At 38.6% G+C, this 19,227-nt stretch overlaps 1 protein-coding gene across 3 annotated transcripts in view; it reads left to right on the forward strand.

The window, feature by feature from the left end:
* FANCC (FA complementation group C) overlaps window positions 1-9,769 on the forward strand; it is a 78,247-nt gene extending 68,478 nt beyond the window's left edge. For 2 of the 3 annotated variants that reach the window (XM_057369980.1, XM_057369981.1), the window contains exons 13-15: window positions 3,058-3,229; window positions 5,983-6,183; window positions 7,986-9,767. In XM_057369980.1, coding sequence (XP_057225963.1) covers window positions 3,058-3,229; window positions 5,983-6,183; window positions 7,986-8,129 — 517 coding nt within the window. In that variant the 3' untranslated portion in view covers window positions 8,130-9,767. Of the gene's footprint in view, window positions 1-3,057; window positions 3,230-5,982; window positions 6,184-7,985 lie in introns of all 3 variants that reach the window. The other variant, XM_057369982.1, reaches the window with a different exon arrangement.
* Window positions 9,770-19,227: the final 9,458 nt, after the last annotated feature.

Raw genomic sequence — 19,227 nt, forward strand, 5'->3', positions numbered from 1 at the left:
TCCTTTCAACCAATATCTGGCTGCATTATGGAAATGCTTATTTGTCTATTCTCCCTTTCCTCCATCACAAATTTTAACCCTATTTTATGAAGAGGCTTGTCTTTCTGTGGGCTTTTGCAAATATCCAAACTGCAAACTTCTTTATTGTTTTAATAAATATACAATAGCCAGATTGCAGTATCATTTTTGTTGAAAAAAAAAATTACTGCTGCCCTGTAATTCTTTCTTATCAGGAGTGTGATGAGACCTGACTCAGATAAAACTTGGGTGCAAGTTTGCTTAGGTCTGCACTGAGACCTATAAACTGTTCAAATTATGTTAAACAGCTTTTAAATTTAAAAAAAAAAATTAAATTTGATTTTTAACTTGAAATACATCAAAGGAAACAGAGACCACTGAGGCCAGCCAGATTGGCAAAACAAGATCATAGAGTCACAGAATCAACTAGGTTGGAAAAAACCTTTGAGATCATCAAATTCAACCTATGACCAAACACCACCTTGTCAACACCAAGTGTAACATTCAGTCTTTTTTAAACATCTCCRGGGATGGTGACTTCACCACCTCCCCGGGCAGCCCATTCCAATGCAATCACCMCTTCTGTGAAGAATTTCCTCCTAATGTCCAGCCTTAACCCTACGCTGGTGCAGCTTACTGTGTCTCTTGTCCTCTTGCTGGTGCCTGGGAGAAAAGACTGACCCTCACCTGGCTGCACCCTCCTTTCAGGCAATTGTGCAGAGCAGTAATGTCTTCCCTGAGCTCTTCCCTGAGCCTCCTTTTCTCCAGTCTAAACAACCCCAGCCCCCTCAGCTGCCCCTTATAGGATCTCTGCTCCAGATCCTACACCAGCCTTGTTGACCTTCTCTGGACACACTCCAGCCCCTCAATGTCCTTTCTGAATTGTGGAACCCCAAACTGAATGCAGCRTTTGAGGTGTGGCCTCACCAGTGCCCAGTACAGGGGGGCAATCACTGCCCTGGTCCTGCTGGCCACACTRTTGCTGATCCAGGCCAGGATGSCATTGGCCTTCKTGGCCACCTGGGCACAACMGTCTCATGTTCAGCTGCTGTCAGTCAGTAYYCCCAAGTYCCTTTTTGCATGGCTGCTGTTGAGCCCCTCTGTTCCAGTTTTCCCCTTGTGTACTGGAACAAAGATGCTTGCAACCATGCTTGGTTTCAGTTAACTCGTGGGGGCTTTTTTTTTTTTTTTTTTTTTTTTGCTGAGTGGCAGAAAAAAGCTTTTTGTTGTTTCCTCTGAGGCCAGGCTGTCTGCTGGTAGCTTCTCACTTTCTGTATGAGCTGCAGTTCAGTGCTATGTCTCGCCTGTTCATCCCTGAAGTGTGTCAGACCTTTCTGTCCTTGGAGTGTGACCCATAGCTGACCCTGACTTCTTAAAGAAACACGTAACTGAATCTTAGAACAAATAAATGTCATCCATCATAATGCATTGAAATAATATAACCAGATCTGTTCTCCTTTTTTTTTGCTCAGCTTTTTYTGGGCTTATACATAGTCTTTTTCCCCCTTTGTTTTGAAGTACACTAGTTTGAATAGTGTACTTGCCAGAATATACTCCTACTTCCTTTGGAACTCCTGCAACAATTGTTTTCTACCAAAGCCGTCTGAGTTACAAAGAAAATGGATCTAACATGTTTTAAATACYAATATCCATGAAGAAACCATACTCAATTTTCTTTTATTGCTTTATTCCTGAATCTGTGTCCTTTCTACTTAATAAGATTTACAGAGGAGAAAAAAAAATACTGTTATACAGCATATCCTGTTGCTTCTTATATCAAGTACCCTCTTTTTATATAGGTTGGTTTTCAGTTTTTTGKTTTTTTTTAATACCAAATGCAAGGCCCTTTCTGTGCCCTTCTAATCAACAGATTGCTTCTGTGCTGTGATTTATTGTTATATGTAGTCGTCTCAGTGAACAGTAAATGTTACATGACTTTTAAATCAGAAATGATTTGATTGATGAACTCATGTACATTTTGTGAGGGCAAATCCCAGAAAAAGTGAAGAGCCACTTTTGGCAATGACAATGGAGCATAGGTACCACGACAGAGTGGGCAGAAACAGCTGTGGGGACAGAACTCCAAAATATGCACTATAAAGGTGAAACATCTTACAGATAATGGTAACTTCATCAGCTCTTGAAATTTCTAAGATCTCTTGTACTTTCCTTGTGGAGGTGACACAGCAGCTTTTTGAATCCCCAGGAGTAAAACTTAAGAAAACCTTCTAATTCTTTCAAGTTTTGCCAGATTTCTTAGGAATAATTGTTCCTGGTTCTTAATCTAGCTGTGCTTCTTTTTGTCCTTGCACATTTAGTTTAACTTTTTGCTTCAGAGACACCTACCATGAGTTTGCATCTCCYCATTACTTCTCTTTTCTGTAGTCCTTGCTAAACGAATGCACGTGAGAAAGTGTGGAGTGAGTGGTGTTCCTTTCTTACAGCAATAATCCTGTTGTAAACACCTTCAAAATTTTCATTAAAGACATGAGTTTTAAGAGGCAGGAGACATACTTAAAAATGTACTTTGAAAATTATATTTAGTCCATCTAAATGTAATTCCTCGTGAATTACCAAAAAAGATGCACTTCATGAATTACCAAAAAGCAGAAATTAACCCTGGAAAGCAACAGAGAGAAAGTGAAAGGCAACAGTATGTTAGAGTATAATACTTGATATACGATTTACAGTATTTGAAATCCTGCAGCTAGAGTATAAATAGTAGGTATAAAGTTTATTGTGTATATTTTCATACATAGTGTTTAATCACAGTTTATTAGAAATTGCTGTTAAGGATAGCCTGTTCTTCTGTCAGAGTTAATCTGTAGTAGCATTGGGTGTGTCTTGCTTGATCATGATTTCAGATAATAGATTAAGTAATACTTGGCTCTATGCTTAGCTGGTAAGGGATTCTCTGTTGAAGAGTAGTTTAAAGACATTTTTTTAAAGTAAATTGCCAGCACCCTTTGTAGCTAATTTAAGACAATTAAAAATGTTGAATAATGAGAAATACATAATTTTATCTGTGTTATTTTCTAGTTCTCTCACTGACCTTTTTGAAATCTGGTTTTTGGCTGCTTGTTTTGGAGAATGGCTGGATATTGCAGCAGAACAATTAATGAAGGCTGCTGTGGAATCAGATGCTGTGCTGTGGCTGCTGGCATTTTACTACTGTCCTAAGAATGAAAATCAACAAAGGACTCAAACAATGGTGGGTAATGTGGTGATAGTAAGTGGCAATAAGYAGTCAATAGCCTGATCATACCTTATTGCTGTAAAACAAATAGTGCACACCAGAAAAATTAAAGGTATTGACTTTACAATGTCTCTGGGAACTGCGTTGAARTGAAGAAGTTGAAAGTTTGTTTTTTTTAAATTTTCTTGTGACATTTAGAAAATATTTTTCTTCTTTTTAAAGTATGTTATATAGATTAGCACCTTCCTGGCTTTCTTTTGGATAACTRGGGTGTTTTTAATCATAAATAAAATTACCCCAGTGATGGTATTGTTTAAATCAGTGTGGTAGAATTCAGCATTCCTGTTTTATGGCATCTTCTGAGAAGGAAAGAAGAGAAATCACAGCAGTTGAAACTGGTACTTGCAAACACAGCCTTGAATACAACCTTGCCCATCTATTCTGATTTCTCTTAGTATACTTACCAGTTTTTGGCATGAGATATTGTAATATATGTGATATTTCCACATGCTAGGTTTGTAACAGAAGGAGACTGTTCTAGCCTGACACACTGTACTGCATGAAGAGTGCTGTGTATCTATATTCAAGCAAATACATGAAAGTCTATAATGAAAACCTATTATGCAAGTCTGATCTAGCCCAATTAATTGTATCTAGGAAGCCCAGATTCAAAAGGCCTAATTTTCCTTAATTTGAAAATGGATTCTGTTWGTTTTAAAAATGCAGCTCAGCACACTACAGCAGTAAAACATGACACTTTCGATTTACATCTAATGGTCCATGTACAGCAGTGTATTATGCAATATTTTATCTGCTTTCCTTCCCCTCCTGCCTCCCAGATGGCACTACAAATGCAAGATCACATCCCCATCACYTGTAAAATTTTTTTCTCTTTAATTTCTTATAGTCTAGGAGAGGGCATGGGATGTTGCCTGGGCAGAATTAGGTTTGAGCTATGGTGAAATGAAGAAATCAAGATTTGTTTTAGAATGAAGTTTTGGAAAAGAAGGCAATACATGAGCAATAAACATGAATGAATGAAACTGTAGGACTACAGGTGCAGATCGATGTATGGAATATTGTTCTAACACCACAGAATAAAATCACTTTGTCCCATAWATGGAATCATCTCTCTGTGTGTCCCCTATTCCATCAGTTTGTTATTCAGTCATAACATAAGACAAGCTTCAGTTGAGAAAAAAGCTTTTTTACTGACAACCCACACAGTGTCTCATCTTTTCCCAGTTCATTATCATTCTTCTCTTAGGTACTTAAACTAAGACCTTTTCTTTTTGCACAGGTCAGGCTACTTCAAGCATTCCCACACTTCATGCAAAGCTTCTGCCTTCATTTAGGTGCTTGCTTTTTCTTTTAATTTGTCCTTTGGMAGATTAGCTCTCAGTCCTTTCAAATGAAGTGGTTTCCACCTCAGCCCCTGCACCTATCACTAGTTAAGGATTAACATAGCATGGGAACTTCTGGCAGATATCAATCTGGAGTACTTTTCATTTAGCATTATTTTGGTCTGGAAAGGTATGCACTTTTGACTTAAGATTTTGGTACTTTGGGTAACACCTTTGTATCAGCCAGAGTGTAATACAAAGGGTTTAAATTATTTAGAGAAGAAAAAGGCTATTTTTGCTACTCACTAAACTTCACTCATATGTGCAGGACTAAATATTCTGTTCCTCAATATTTATTCCTTTGTTGCACTCCTTTCATACCTTTAGGCTCTGAAACACTGAAGGAACAAAWGTTGCAGGTGGACACTAAGAATGAAATTCCTAGGGTATGTGAGCTCTTGGAGCAGTCTGCTACCCATCTGCAGTCTCTGGCACGTAGGATGCACAGAAAGATATAGAATTGTGAGGAATTCCAGTCACCTTTCTGTAGATCCTGGTATTATTTGCGCTTCACATGTAGTTGTGGGCATAATGCAAGAATAGCAGCTTTTTCAGGTTATTTTATGTGAAATTTTTAAAAGGGTAGGTCAATGTGAGATAAATGTCTGAAAAAACTTGTCCAAATGAATATACTTGAGAAACAGATATCCTTTTCCTCTGGGTCTGCAGTGGTGTACTTTTCTATTGTTCCAGCAGATACTCATTTGTTCCATCTACAAGTTTTTTCAGTTAATTTTTAATATAGTGAACAGAATTATTGTTAGGATTTTTTTGCAGTTGTTGCTTATAGTTCCTTTTCTAGAGGTGCCAAAATCTTCTGTTCCCTACTCCCAGTAAAAATTAGGTTTTATTGTCTAACTCACAACATAAAAACCTAAGTTATGAACAACACAGGAAGAAGTTAAAACCCACATTCTTACCAGAACATTTTATCAGCTAAGTTCAGGCTGCATGGGGATTTGATTGATTTATAGCAGCAATGCTGAAATGACCCCTTGAGGAGGCTTTGTTCTTTTTCCCACAATGCAAAAATCGGACCATATTCTGCTGAGGGACTTTCTCCATTTCCATATATTATTAAAAAAAGTAAAATCCTGGCTTCATGCCCTGCCTGCTACATGTGTCATACCAAAGAATATAAAAAGTCCATTCTGTYCACATTTGTGTGTGTGAATCAGTGTAAAAGAAATGTGTACAGCCTTTCCTTCCCTGGTTTTCCTGCTGCTTAAATTCRAACTCTTTTCATGTTTGAGTTGTTTCTCCAAGGATTCAGTTTTSTCTTGGTGAATAAATCCAAAAGAAAAATAGCCTAGATTTGACCTTTACTTTTTCTGATCYTGCATGCTTTGAAATTATTTTCTACAGGTAGAAGCTCAATCAGTCTACAATTATCTAATGACACTCTTCAGCTGTACAGACCTTTCTCTCAAAGATCTGGAGCCTGCCATAAACAGGATAATGGGTACAGAGCAGTGTTGTAACCAGCAGCTTATAACACATCTTCTGATCAACTTTTTGCTCTTTTCACCTGGTGGTTGTAAGATTGCCCAGGAATGCATTTACCATGTAAGTGTTTCTTCCCTTTTTTTCAGGTTAAGTAAAATATACATTTACTGTACTATTTTGGATATAAATTTCTACCTCTTAATAAAGAAAACACATAACGGAGAATTAAAGAAGATCATGGCTACAGCAGCTTTATCTCACCTGCTACATACTTATTTCAGCTATGGTTAAAATATTTTCCATTAATTCCTCGATCTCACTGAAAAGGTTGCTGTCATGACTATACAGATGTACAAAGAGTTGTAGTAACAGCTTGCAGTTCAGGAATGCCTACAGTTCATTTGCACATGGTATAGATAGCATGTGCAAACATTTTGATTTTYCCATAAAAATTACTGCCTAAATTGTTCAGCTACTGCAGAGATGGTGGAACTCTCTTCTCAGTGTTTTCCATTAGGTGGAAAGCTGGTTACTATGTCTTAGCATTGATGTGGCAGAAGCTTGGTGCTTAACAAAGCCASTGAAGAAAACACTGTGGTAATTGAGAGACGAGAGAGTGAAGAACTAAGACAGTGTCTCTTAGGGTGTGAAAAGAGATGAAGAGGACAAAAAGTTTGGAAGCTTGCTGCAGTATCTTCTTGTTGGTGACAGCCTTCAGGTGCAAACTATAAAGTGTGTTTTTGTCTCCTAAGTCAAACAGAGCTATCTCAGTGTAGGATTACAAATCCATTCCKAACTACAAAACCATATTCTTGTAAGGAGTGCATGGCCCCTATTCTACTGTGTAGGTTTAACACTTACAAAAGTTTGTCCATTCAGACCACAGCACTGTGGTCTTATGCATAGACCTGTATAGGGTATATGGCATGTGTAAGGTGTCGGATTTTATGACACAGATGGCTGACTAAAGAGATATAACATTTTCTGTTTRGAAAGGGCTAGGATATTTCTCACATCCTAGATGCAAGTTCACAAATAATTTTCTTCTCAGCATAAGAATGTAATGATAAAGTTAGGAGGACTGTATATATTTTTACAGACTGCTATTTCTAGTTTCTCTTCATGAAGAGAGTGCAGTTGTTAAGCTGTTTTGCTGTAATATACTAGCCTGCYGCTTTAAACCCCTGAAGGAGGACCAAAGGCAATCTTCTGCTTCTTCATAGATAGGAATATAACTTACCTTCAAAACTCTGAGTATTCCCCAGCGCAGGGTGGTCAYGAGCTGTTGTAGACCAGTTTTTGAGTTTATCAGGCTGTAGTTTTGACTGTGTGTTTATACCCACAAGTGTGTAGGCAGGTTGTCCATGTTATTTGAAAAAGACTAAAGGCAATATATGAAAGTTAGAATGGTGTGGAACTGATTTGGGATGCATGGCTGTGGTTTTGTGTAGCATAGGAAACTTTGGGTTTAATGCAGCAGATAATGAGGAGTCAAGTTCCTCCTGATCAGCAAAAATTGCAGCTTAGGGTCTTTTCCTGGGTTTTTTGTTGTCTTCTGGGGCAGGGATTTATTTTTACTTTTGAAAGCTTACAGRCTGGAATGTACCCAAATACATGCAGAACCTTCATGTGCTTTTAGTTGTTTTCTATGGCAATGACTTCTTACAAATGTATCCATTTGTGATTCTTTTAAAAACTTTCTGGCCTCTTGATTTGTTTCACTTAAATTAGAGACAACAGCAGAAATCTCAAAGTTGCCCATTTCTACTAGGATRTATGAAAAGAGATACCTTGGGCTGAAACTACTTCTCACATATTCTGTGGTGAGGACAAATCTGTGGTTTTGTTGCAAATATTGCTGAAGAATTCTTTTGCATTTAGCAACATAATTGCATTATTTAAACTTTGGTATTTCCTTTCAGATTACTGAGACAACTGATACAAGAAAAGAAGTTTATAGMCTTCTTCTCCGTACTGCATACAGATTTAACCATAGTGGAAACGAAAACCAAAGGACTGTGAAGCTGCTGAATGAACTTCTTCAAAAACTTAGATTGAAAGTTTAGAATTTTAATGTCATCTACTTATCAAGCCAACAAATCAGATCTTCATCAGGTGTCAGACTTCCATTAGCATCTTGCACTGCAGGTTACCAAGGCCAGAAAGATACCTATATAAGTTATATCTGCTAATTAGGATTTACTCATCTATATTTTAAAATTGCTTGCTGTTTGGAAATATTAAACTTTTTGAAACATAATAGTAAATATTAAAAATGTTTGAAAATTTTGTTCTGAGCATCTTCGTAACAAGATACCTACATCATTTAAAGTAGTTCACTCGTCTCCTTGTTTATCTGGCTGATGATCAGATTTTCTTCCAAAATACACATGTGGGTTTTTTTTAGCAAGTGATATCCTATTCCTTGATTGGTAAGTTGTTGCTAAAATGTTTTGTTCTGTGCCTCTGCTTTTGTGAAACTAACAAGTGATTTGTGGTGTTCTTGGGAAATAAGTGATGTTTCCTGAATTCTTTCCTTCATTTTGAAAATGTTTCCAAAATGAATCTCTTCCCATATTAGCTAAATGTGAGTTTTTTTTCAACTACTGCAATTTTCACAGGACAGTGTTCTCCTCAGAGTACTATGCCAATAGCTGATCTTGGTCAACAGACAGTGCAGGCAGAAGATTGCTTGCAGTACAGCCCACTTGAGTGTGCCATGACTGATGCTGTTATTTATTAATTTAAGAAATAKGGGGGTTTTATTCAGACTAAAGAGGGCAAGCAAAACAGAGACATAAGAACATTTTCCAGTTTGAGGGACAAATTTCCTATAAAGGTTGCAACACATGTCCTTCATGTTTGTGTCCAGCAGTAGTTTGCTTACTTCTTTGCTTAGGTTACTTTTATCTTATGTAAGGAGCATAGACAGGTAGCAACGGCTTACGGTTTTACCCTTAGGAAAGTATTTGTCCCAGGAAGTTTTGTGAACCTGTTTCTAGCCTAACTARAACAATAAACAGGGAGAATAGTAGTGACAGAGCATCTTAACTTTCCTCAGTAATATGTTCTCCTATATTACTTAGTTGCAATGCCAACACTTGTGCTATGTTCAAAGATGCTACTTGGAATACTATTCTTGCATGTAAAATCAGGGACATGTATCTTGAATTTATAAAGCTTTTTGAATGTACCATTTGCTTTTGAGCAAAGGGGAAAGCAAAACAATGTACTTAGTGTCCCTTGGCTGTAAGAAGTGGAAATATATTTTCKGTTATTGCTGTTGACTGATTTCTTACAATTTTGTTCCCAGTGAGTCACATTGCGGAAGTTACATGCCCTCTCAGTCAGTTTGCTAGTGAAAAAATAGCAAACACATGATGTAAGTCTGCAAAGAAAYGGTTTTTTTTCCTCTTTTTTGATACAAAATATTTTAAAATAAAAAATTAGAAAGAGATACGTTGAAATTTTTCTGTTGTTAATACCACACATATCTAAAAAAGTAAAATCAAGCAACAGTTTTCTGTTCCCTGAATACCATAACTGAAAAGCATGGGATTAAACTAAATTATTTGTTGATCACTCACTCAGAGTTATTTGTCTAGTGAAAACAGATGTGGAGTGCTCTATCTAGAATGATAAATAATACAAAATTTTAACCCAAAGGAAGAATGATGGGGTTTTTTTTTTGTTTTTTGCTTTTCTTTTTTTTGGTTGGTTTTTTTTTTTTTTTTTTTGGGGGTTTTTTTTTTGGTTTAATGGCTAATCTGATTGTTAGATATGAAACTCTTTAGTTGCATTTTCTCCATATCGTGCCCACATGTAATTTTAACTACATAAAAGAAAGCTTCACAAAGAATTGCAATATGTGATTCTTGCAGATTAACTAGGTGAATGATTCGGATATTTTATTTGGATGTGTATTACAGTTTTGTACAGGAATTTTTAAGTATCTTCTCACTGTGATTTAATTTTTCTGCCAACAGAATGCATGAAATTTTTCAAACTTCCTTTTAAAAATCAATATCCAGATAAATAAGGATAAATTAATTCAAGAAGGAAGGAAATGTACAATGAATGCAGTAAAAGAAGAAAATTAGTAGTGAATTGGTACATTCTTGTGTACACTTTTCCTGTGTTTGGTGTCCTAAAAAATAYTGAATGATTTAAATATTGAGGAAGGTTTGCTTATTTCACAAATCTCTAAGGAAGAAATCTAATTGATGCTGTCTGTAAAGTAAAAAAGATACATCTGTATTGGCATTCTTTTTGCYCTGTTTAGCATAGTTGTTTTGAATCTTTGTTATTTCTTTTTCCTTACCCTTTCACAGTGCATGAATTATGATCTAACTGATATAAGCTGTGATTTTTTGGGATGTAGTAGCTACTTTGTTCGTTTGCCTGGGGAAGGCTACAGAGCAATTTGGTAGATCTGAGTAATGGAAGATTTTTTTTATGGTGGCTTCCATATTATTGATCCAGTGTGCATCTTTCCCTCTGTAATTGCTGCTTTTGGAAATGTTATTTGGAGCCTTCCAGGCTGTACTTTTCTGCTGAACCAGCCAGCAAGTCCTGAAATCAGAGTTCAAGTAGGTTGTTCCTGTGCCTTTTATCTCCAGCACACGCCCTAGTTCTGGACAGTACACGGAACATAGAGAACTTTCAAAATTGTTCTGCTTCAAGGGGCTTTCTGAATAAGTACAGACAGTAAATTTTTCTTCTTTGTTGATTATGCTTCTTTCCAGTCTAAGACCCTAAGTTAGAGCTTTGTGAATTCTGCAAGCTTTGCAGCATGGTGCTGGCTGGTTTCTGTGGATTTTCTTCAGGCAGGAAAAAAGGTCCTTTCTGTAGCTTTTGTTTAATCTCAGTACAGTGCCTATACAAAGCAGAATATATTTTATTTTRTCATATTGTCAGATATTGCAATTTAGCTGACCAACAGTAACCTTTATTCTATTACTTCTAGCATTTGTGATTAAGTTTCTGTGTTCTCAGCATTTTAAGGGCTAAGAGCTGTTAATAGACAGTGAGTTAATATTAGATTTGGTGAGCTGAAATCTGTGGTATATGTTTGGCTTGGCAGGGGTACAATTCAAAAATTTTGATGCATTAGCATTATAGAAGTCTAGGACAAAACATCTAGCACAAATTACTTGCAGCTTTTAAACAAAACACCATTAAATCAGGTTTACACTGTTTCATTGCTGTATTATCTATGACTGRATAAAGTGCTAATGTTCTGTGTGAACGAGTAATGTCATCTCCATTAAAATGAAGTTTTCCCTGTGACATAAGAAGGGTGTAGAAAGGTGATAATTTCTAACATGGAAGTGTAGTTTTCTACTGGACCCAAGTTTGAAAAGTCAAAACCTGGAATGTTATGACAGAAATCCTCTACGAGCACACAGAGCATGTGTTTGAAATTTTTTATACTTTCCYGGTGGTCTGCAATGGCTTTCGTAAGCAACCAGCATGTTTTGTTGGACAACACCAGTAGTTAAAYCACTGTAGCTGAACACTGGTGCTAGAGGCATCCCATGAGCACTTAATACATAGATAGCAATGCTCAGATGTGGGCCTGCTTAAATCCATTCTTCTGGCAAGTTTTCCTTACTTGTCTTACAATTTTTTCTTAAATGCTTGCCTGGATTAAAAAGATATGCTTACAGTACACATTTCATTTGCTGCCCTAGCAAAGAGTGGCTTATTCTGGGAATTTGCTGTTAGGTGGTCTGCTCACTAGTGAATGCCACRGAGGAGTTTCCCTTGCTTGCACTGGCCATCTTCCTTTAACCAGCTGCCATAAAGGAATAAACCAGCTGTCTGGCTGCCATAAAGGAATAAATCTCACAAGCTCCTTCGGATGGTTTGAGTGTGCTCACTGTGGTTTCAGCTGCCAGCAGCCAAATAGGGATAAGCATGGAAGAAACACTTGAAATGTCGGCTGGCTCTAGCTGAATTGTGGTGATGTAGTTAATAGGAAAGGATKGTGCTTTAGTTTGCATTCTGTATTCTTGCATGTGTGTGAAGGGAGAGAGTGACAAAGACAAAACCCAACACATTTGAAATTCAGYTGTGATTTTTGTAATCAGAATTAAGACAGTATTAGGAAGTAACAATTCCATACATGACACTATTTAACCTGTACATCAACAAATAGAAAAAAAATCCAGTTTCAACAAGTTTGTATATTTAACTAACTTCACATCTTTCTCCTTTAAAAGCATCTTATAAATCCGGACTATGTCAGATGATAGACTCATTTAATAAAAAAGTAGACCCTAAGAAACAATGACCTTTTCTATCCTTTTTATAAAAATATCTGTTAGGCCCATGAACTTTTGCAGATGCATAGCGCCATCTTGAAGAGATTATGTCTGTACATATTCTCRACTACACCTTGTGAATTACACTGTTTGAGATTTCTTGTGTGTATGTGCCAGTTAGCCTGTATGTACAGTTCACTCACTCCTTGACAATTTCATTTTATTTCTTAGTYTGTGAGTTTATTCTGAGGCTTCCAAAACAAGTGCATGCAATATGGCATTTGCCTGAGTTTCTTTAATATTACAGATATGAGAAAGCAGCYCCTGTTTGTTTTGATTAATGGTGCCGTAATTTCTACTATGTATAAGTTTTCTGAAAATAAGACCTSAGCTTTTTTATTTCTAACTAACTTATAAGGTTAGCTGGAAATACAAATTTCCCATCTGTACCATTCTTCCCTATAAAGACTATCAGTAASTGTTTAAGTGCTTTTAATCTCATGACTGTGCAGCACTTCCATAGCAGCTTCAGATGTCTGCAAATAGAGAGGGAAAAGCCAGTATCATATTCCATGGAAGAGGAGAGAGGCTTTGAAATATGACACAGGATTAATTTTCAAGATAAATATCAGTGATACATGTCCGTGAATTCAGGCATTTTGTGAGTTTCTAGTAGGCAGGACCAATAGCAGCATCTTTTCTGGAAACRTGACAAAAGTACCAGTGTTGTCTCCATAGAAAAGTAAATTTCTTCAAATGCATTGCAAGACCGACTATTATGTTCCAACTTTCTTTTCTTGCATGTTTGCTTCTTCAGTGAAGCACAGATGGGCAGTGCAGAGCAGCTCTGTGCACAGCACACTTTCCAGGCCACACTGAACTGCTGTAGTTGCTGTCTCTGGCTTGACTTAGGCYGTGAGTGGATACTGAGCAAATGTCAAACTCAAACCTTGCAATTAAGCGATAACATCTGTTTTGGAAAGATCATTTCAATGGGATTTAAAGTCTTCAGATGACAGCTRTTGACTAGTTTTCATCATAGCTTTTCTGATCTTTATTTCACGAGTTCTCCTTCTGCTAGTATTGGCAGAGTGAGTTCCCAGAAGCGCCTACTCTTTAGGCAGAAGCACTGCTTTTTTTTTTTTTTTTCCTCTCCCTTTCTGGCCAGGATCCAAGAAGAACATGCAAACGGTAGATCCAGTCTCTCTATTTTTCTCTTGTTGTTTTTATTTTTAAAATTGAATACCCTAAACCTATGTAAACATCATAGAAGGACATTTAAGAACTTGCACATAAAATCACATATGGGCTGAGTATCTGTTTTTCTGCYGAGATCCTTCACTCACATACTTGTGTCTAACCACACAGCAATCTGTAAGTCAGCTGTTCCYTGTCCTAATTTCTTCAGATTTGTCAAACTTGTTGTAGAAGAATGAAAGAAGAACAGAGTTTGGTATCAATGCTGTCTCCCCTCTGCTTCAAAAACCATGCATTGAACAGCCCAGCTGCTACCCRACTTAAACAGTAACTCTGCTTTGTGGTAGTTTTTCAAAGTGCAGCTAGCTTAAGAAATATATAAGACTGATCTTTCTATTTTCTTAGTCCAACTGCTTCCTAATTCCCATTTCTTTCCTTCCACCTATCATGCAAGAAGTTTACATTCCTATGATTTGTAGAAGAAAGGAGAGTCAATTGCTGGGGAGAGGTGAAACTATTAAATGTCAGCAGGAAGGCTTTCATRTTCTTGTATAAAATTGACAGTCTTGTGATTATTTATATGACTCCTCATCTGTGTAAAGAAGTGTGCTGGTTTTAACTGAGGTAGATTTAATATTCTTCACAGTGGCTGGTATGGGRCTGTGTTTGGGATTTGTGCTTAACACAGGGTTTTTGATATTGTTGAGCAGGGCTTACAGAGCCAAGGCCTTTTCTGCTTTTCATACAGCCATGCTGGTCAGGAGACTGGGAGTGCATGGGAGRAGACACAGCCAGGACAGGTGACCCCARCTGACCAAAGGGATATTCCAGACCATGTGACATCATGTTCAGCATGTAAAGTGGGGAGAAGAAGGAGGAATGGGGAGTATTTGGAGTGCTGGTGTTTGTTTTCCCAAGTCAGTTACCTGTGAGAGTGCCCCGCTGTCCTGGAGAGGCTGAGCACCTCCCTGCCCATGGGAAACAGGAATTAATTCCTTGCTTTGCTTTGCTTTACTCGGGTGTGTTGCTTTTSCTTGCCCTACAAAACTGTCTTATCTCAGCCTATGAGTTTTCTGGCTTCTACCCTTCTGATTCTCTCCCCAGTCCTGCTGGTGGGGCTGTGAGCAAGCAGCTGCATGGGRATTGGGGTTAAACCATGAGAAGAAGAAAAATAATTCAGCATTTATGTAATGTAATTGYAATTTTTTTCAATATATTCAAGCAAACAGGAGCAATGTTTTCCCTCAGCTATAACTGGGAAGTTCTTAAAGAGCCTTCATATAGTCAAAAAGCAACAGGAGAAGATAATGGAAACAGAGCATGATGGGCAGTTTCAGCAAAGTGGTGGCAATTATTATTTTATTAAAATAATATTTTAAAAATTAAAAATATTAACGTCAGTATTGCAGGGTAGTATTGTCATGTTACTGATGGGAACAAAAATGGCTGTGGGGACAGGTAGCCTATATGTAGGGAAATGTTGGCTGAAGGGGCATGTGAAAGGCAGAATGAGGGAGGAAGAACAGTGCGGTTTCCCTCATCAGGGAACAAAAAGAAAGTGAAGTACTTTTCAGATGTAAAACTGAGTAAGTGAGAATGAAATTTTAATTGGTAWTGCTTACAGTTAATTAGGTGAGTTTCAGGCACACCAAGGGATAGATGCAGACTGGAGTAAGATGGTTGCTGAAACATTTTAAGTCTTAGTTCTGTTGTATTTGCAAAAGTTGACTGTAAGGGGATATAGCTATAAAACAAATAACTCTTAATACTAAATACAGAAACGACTGTGGGACAAGATTACTGTGAAGTAACAACTTGAGGTTTAAAAAAGGATTTTTTTTTTTCTGTGTGGTAGATGAYGACCACTGTCCTTTCAGGATTAAAGATTAAATACATTATGATGCCAATCACCAGCTTCTCAAATGAGCCTGTTTAGATCCAGTCAACATCTGGGCATGATGGCAGTGGCAAAGCAGCTGTCAATGGCCCATGAACAGAATGTGTCAGAGTTTCAGCAGAGAGCTCCGTGGACACCCTGGTCCCAACAAGCCCAGAGGAAAGGCTGGAAGTAGGAACAGGCAGAATGAAGATGACTGAAGTGAGCTAAAGGGAGTGCAATGTCCAGCTGCAGCTCAGGGGGATGTGAGGGCACAGCAGAGCGTCATCTCTGCAATGGGGCAGTGAGCACAGGCTGTCACAGGTGCTACTGTGGGCATCGCTGCTGGGCTACTGTGCTAATACAAAGTRGTGGTCTTCTGATGTGCAAATTGTCATGAAAAAGCAAATTTTTACAGAATTGTAATTTCTGCATGCTTTCAGATAACAGAGCAAGTGCCTTCTGGCAGCTATAAGCAGCAAGAACCTGGACTATAATTTTGTGCAGAAAATACRCACTTAGTGTAAATCACAGCATACAGACAAATGCAGTTAATTTCCTAAGGACTGTGCAAATGTCTCAATTTCTTCAAGCACTGGCATATTTCACTCACATAAAAGGTAAGCCTGGCAGCAGGGTAAGATTTTAAAATAATTTTCCACTACATTCTGCCCACAGAAATAAAGGAAATAAAGCCATAGGGTGTATATGCTCACTTCATATTTTCTGTGAGTTCAGTATACTTGTGCTGAAATTCTAYATGAGTCAGACTCCTTTATTTGATTGCTTCCTTGTCCTTTCTTGCCATTTTTTTCCCCTGACTAGTTTGGGCATCAGAGATTGAGGCCAAGAACAGAAATGCACTTAGGTGTCTGTTGAAATCTTTGCCTGTTAGAGAAGACATCAAACATGACTCATGAATACCATGAACTGTAGCACAAAGGTAGATATTTTATAGCTTAAAAAGACCACAAGATACATTAAAAAGACCGCAACATATATTAATTTTTCTTCTTTAGATATTAAGAATTAGTATTGTGGAATAGGGTTTTCATTTGAATTAGAATATGGTTTTGTGCTCAGTGTGAGGGCTTATTTAAAATATTAGTTTTACCTTAGAAGTACATTATTATGTGAGTTTTTTTCAAAGTAAAATGCCATTAAATTACAGGTAAAAATTTGAATGGCTTTAGATAATTCATATACTCTTAAATCATGTGTAGTGAAACTGAGACCTGCTGCAGCATGCACAGGCACCAGCTAGCACTAGCCTGCAGGGAATGCGTGGCTTCTCCAGATATTTACAGTCCAGGTTTTGCATGGAAAGAATCAACCCYTAACAGAGTCTTTGACACATAATGGCACATGGTAACTTAGCTGCTTGTTCATTCTCATAAAGGCACCAGGGTTTCCCCCCTCTGTATGCAGAGGAGCCCGCAAACTAAAATCTYAAATTTTCTGTAATACAAATATCAGTTCTCAAGATTTAATCAATTGTGGAGATGAACTGGCTCRCTTCAGTACTCTACACGATATGTTTTAATGCTCTATAAAACTGTTTTGTTTTGTTTTGTTTTATTAATATCCTTTTTCATAGCGCTTTTTACAAGTCAGAAATCCTTAGRCTCCTTATCCCTACTTGTTTCCTCAAGCTGTCCACTTGCTCAGGCTGCTTTTCTGGTAAGAACTTTGTTTCCAGAGCTTTTTCCTTCCCTATTGTGTGCAAGGCATGGGCAATAGGGTACAGCTAATTCCCTCCTAAAGAAGAAAGCACAGACAGCAGCAGCTTGCAAACACCTCCCAGCAAAGCTGCAGACAGAAAACAGCTGCCAGCAGAAGGGTGTGTTTTACTCTGTACTTTCAACAGAAATTGTACAAAGAATGCATCACCACTGAGGGGCCAAGCGACTCGCCCAGTCACCCCTTCACTATGGTCTGCCTTTACTCTGAAGAAGTGACCCAGTAAGTGGCATGAGAAAGTAGATGGTGATCCTTGCTTAAYTATATGGGTACAGTTTTAATTTTTCATCTAATTTTTCATAGTTAAAAGCTATATGCAGAATAGAATCACTGAGATCCTAACCAGATACTGGCCTGATGAAGTAAGTGGGAGATAGTCCAGCACTGGACTTTTAATGCTATTCAGAGCAAAACTRCCACTGCATTTGGAAAGGACTGAATTAGAGATGGAAAAGAAAAAAAAGYACCTTACAAAATGCTGTATTTTTATTCAGAGAGGGCTGCCTATGAAACAGAAGTAGAATGAAACCTAAAGGCAAAGGCATTCCTATACAGATGTTGTCATGGCCAGGTGCAATCACAAAAYACATTGAACTGGAAGGATCCMACAGAGATTGAGTTTGTCTCTTGGAGGGAGGTATCATTTGAAACAACATCACTTCCAGTAATGATTTAGTTACAGTAAGTTTGGAAATACATTTTTTTGTTGTTCATTTACTATAATTAGTTTCTACAACTTCCTTCTCTCAGGAATTCAATATATAAATAGCCACTTTGAGAGAACAGTGAATAAAATGAACAATAATATTGGTGGTTTGTTGTTTTTTTTCTGTTAGGCTTTTGATAGAGCCTATTAAAATCTTACACATGCAGGATCTGCTGCTCCAGGTGGATCCCTACAAATCTATGGGGCTGATAGGATGAATCCAAGAATCCTCAAAGAGCTGTCTTATGTCATCACAGAATGTCTCTTTTGAGTGGTCTTGGGAATCCAGAGGTCCCAGCTGGCTGGAAGCTGGCAAATGTGCCAATTTTCAGGAAGGGCAAGAAGGAGCTTGGAAACTACYGGCCTGYCAGTCTCTCTTYAGTGCCTGGTAAAGGTGTGCAGATTATTCTGGGGGGGCTGAAAAACACCTGAAAGACAAATCAGTCATTGGTCACAGCCAGMAGAGTTTAGAGAGGAAAGTCCTGCTTATCAAACCTGATGTCCTTTTCTGACAAGGTGTCCCACCCAGCTGATCAAGGGAAGCCAGCTGATGTGATCTTTTAGGATTTCAGTAATGTTTTTGACACTGTGTCACCGGATCCTTCTGGATGCAGTGTCCAGCACAGCTGGATAAACACATCGTGTGATGGGTGAGCAGCGGCTCAGGGGACAGGGACAAAGGGTTACAGTGAATGGGGTGACATCAGACTGGGGATCTGTCACTGTGGGGTTCCACAGGGCCCCATCCTCGGCCCCTGCCCTTCAACACCTCCATAAATGACCTGGACACAGGACTGGAAGGGACACTGAGCAAGGTCACAGCTGATAAAAAACTGGGAGGAGCTGTTGGCTCCCTCGAGGGCAGGGAGGCCCCACAGAGAGCCCTCGATAAATCAGGGGTCGGGGCAATCACCAACCCCATGAAACTGAACAGGAGAAAGTGCCGATTCTGCACTGGGACAGGGCAGCCCTGGATGGACAGACAGACTGGGGAGTGAGACCCTGGAGAGCAGAGCCATGGAAAGGGACCTGGGGCTCCTCTCAAGGTGAATCTGAGCCATTGTGCCCTGGCAGCCAGGAGGGCCAAGCGTGTCCTGGGGGGCATCAGGCACAGCATCACAGCCGGGCACGGGAGGGGATTGTCCCGCTCTGCTCTGACCTGGGGCGGCCTCACTGCAGGGATGGGGGCAGACTGGGGGGACACAATGTGAGAAAGACATTAAACTGTTACAGAGCATTCACAGGAGAGCAACAAAGATGGTGAGAAGGGCCTTGATGAGAAGCTGTAAGAGGAGTAGCTGAGGTCACTTGGTCTGTTCAGCCTGGAGGAGACTGAGGAGAGACCTCATTGCAGTTACAGCTTCTCATGGGGGGAAGAA

The sequence above is a fragment of the Malurus melanocephalus genome, unplaced genomic scaffold, assembly GCF_030028575.1.
Source record: "Malurus melanocephalus ecotype Western Australia unplaced genomic scaffold, MMel_1.1 scaffold_117, whole genome shotgun sequence".
NCBI classification, from domain to species: Eukaryota; Metazoa; Chordata; class Aves; order Passeriformes; family Maluridae; genus Malurus; species Malurus melanocephalus.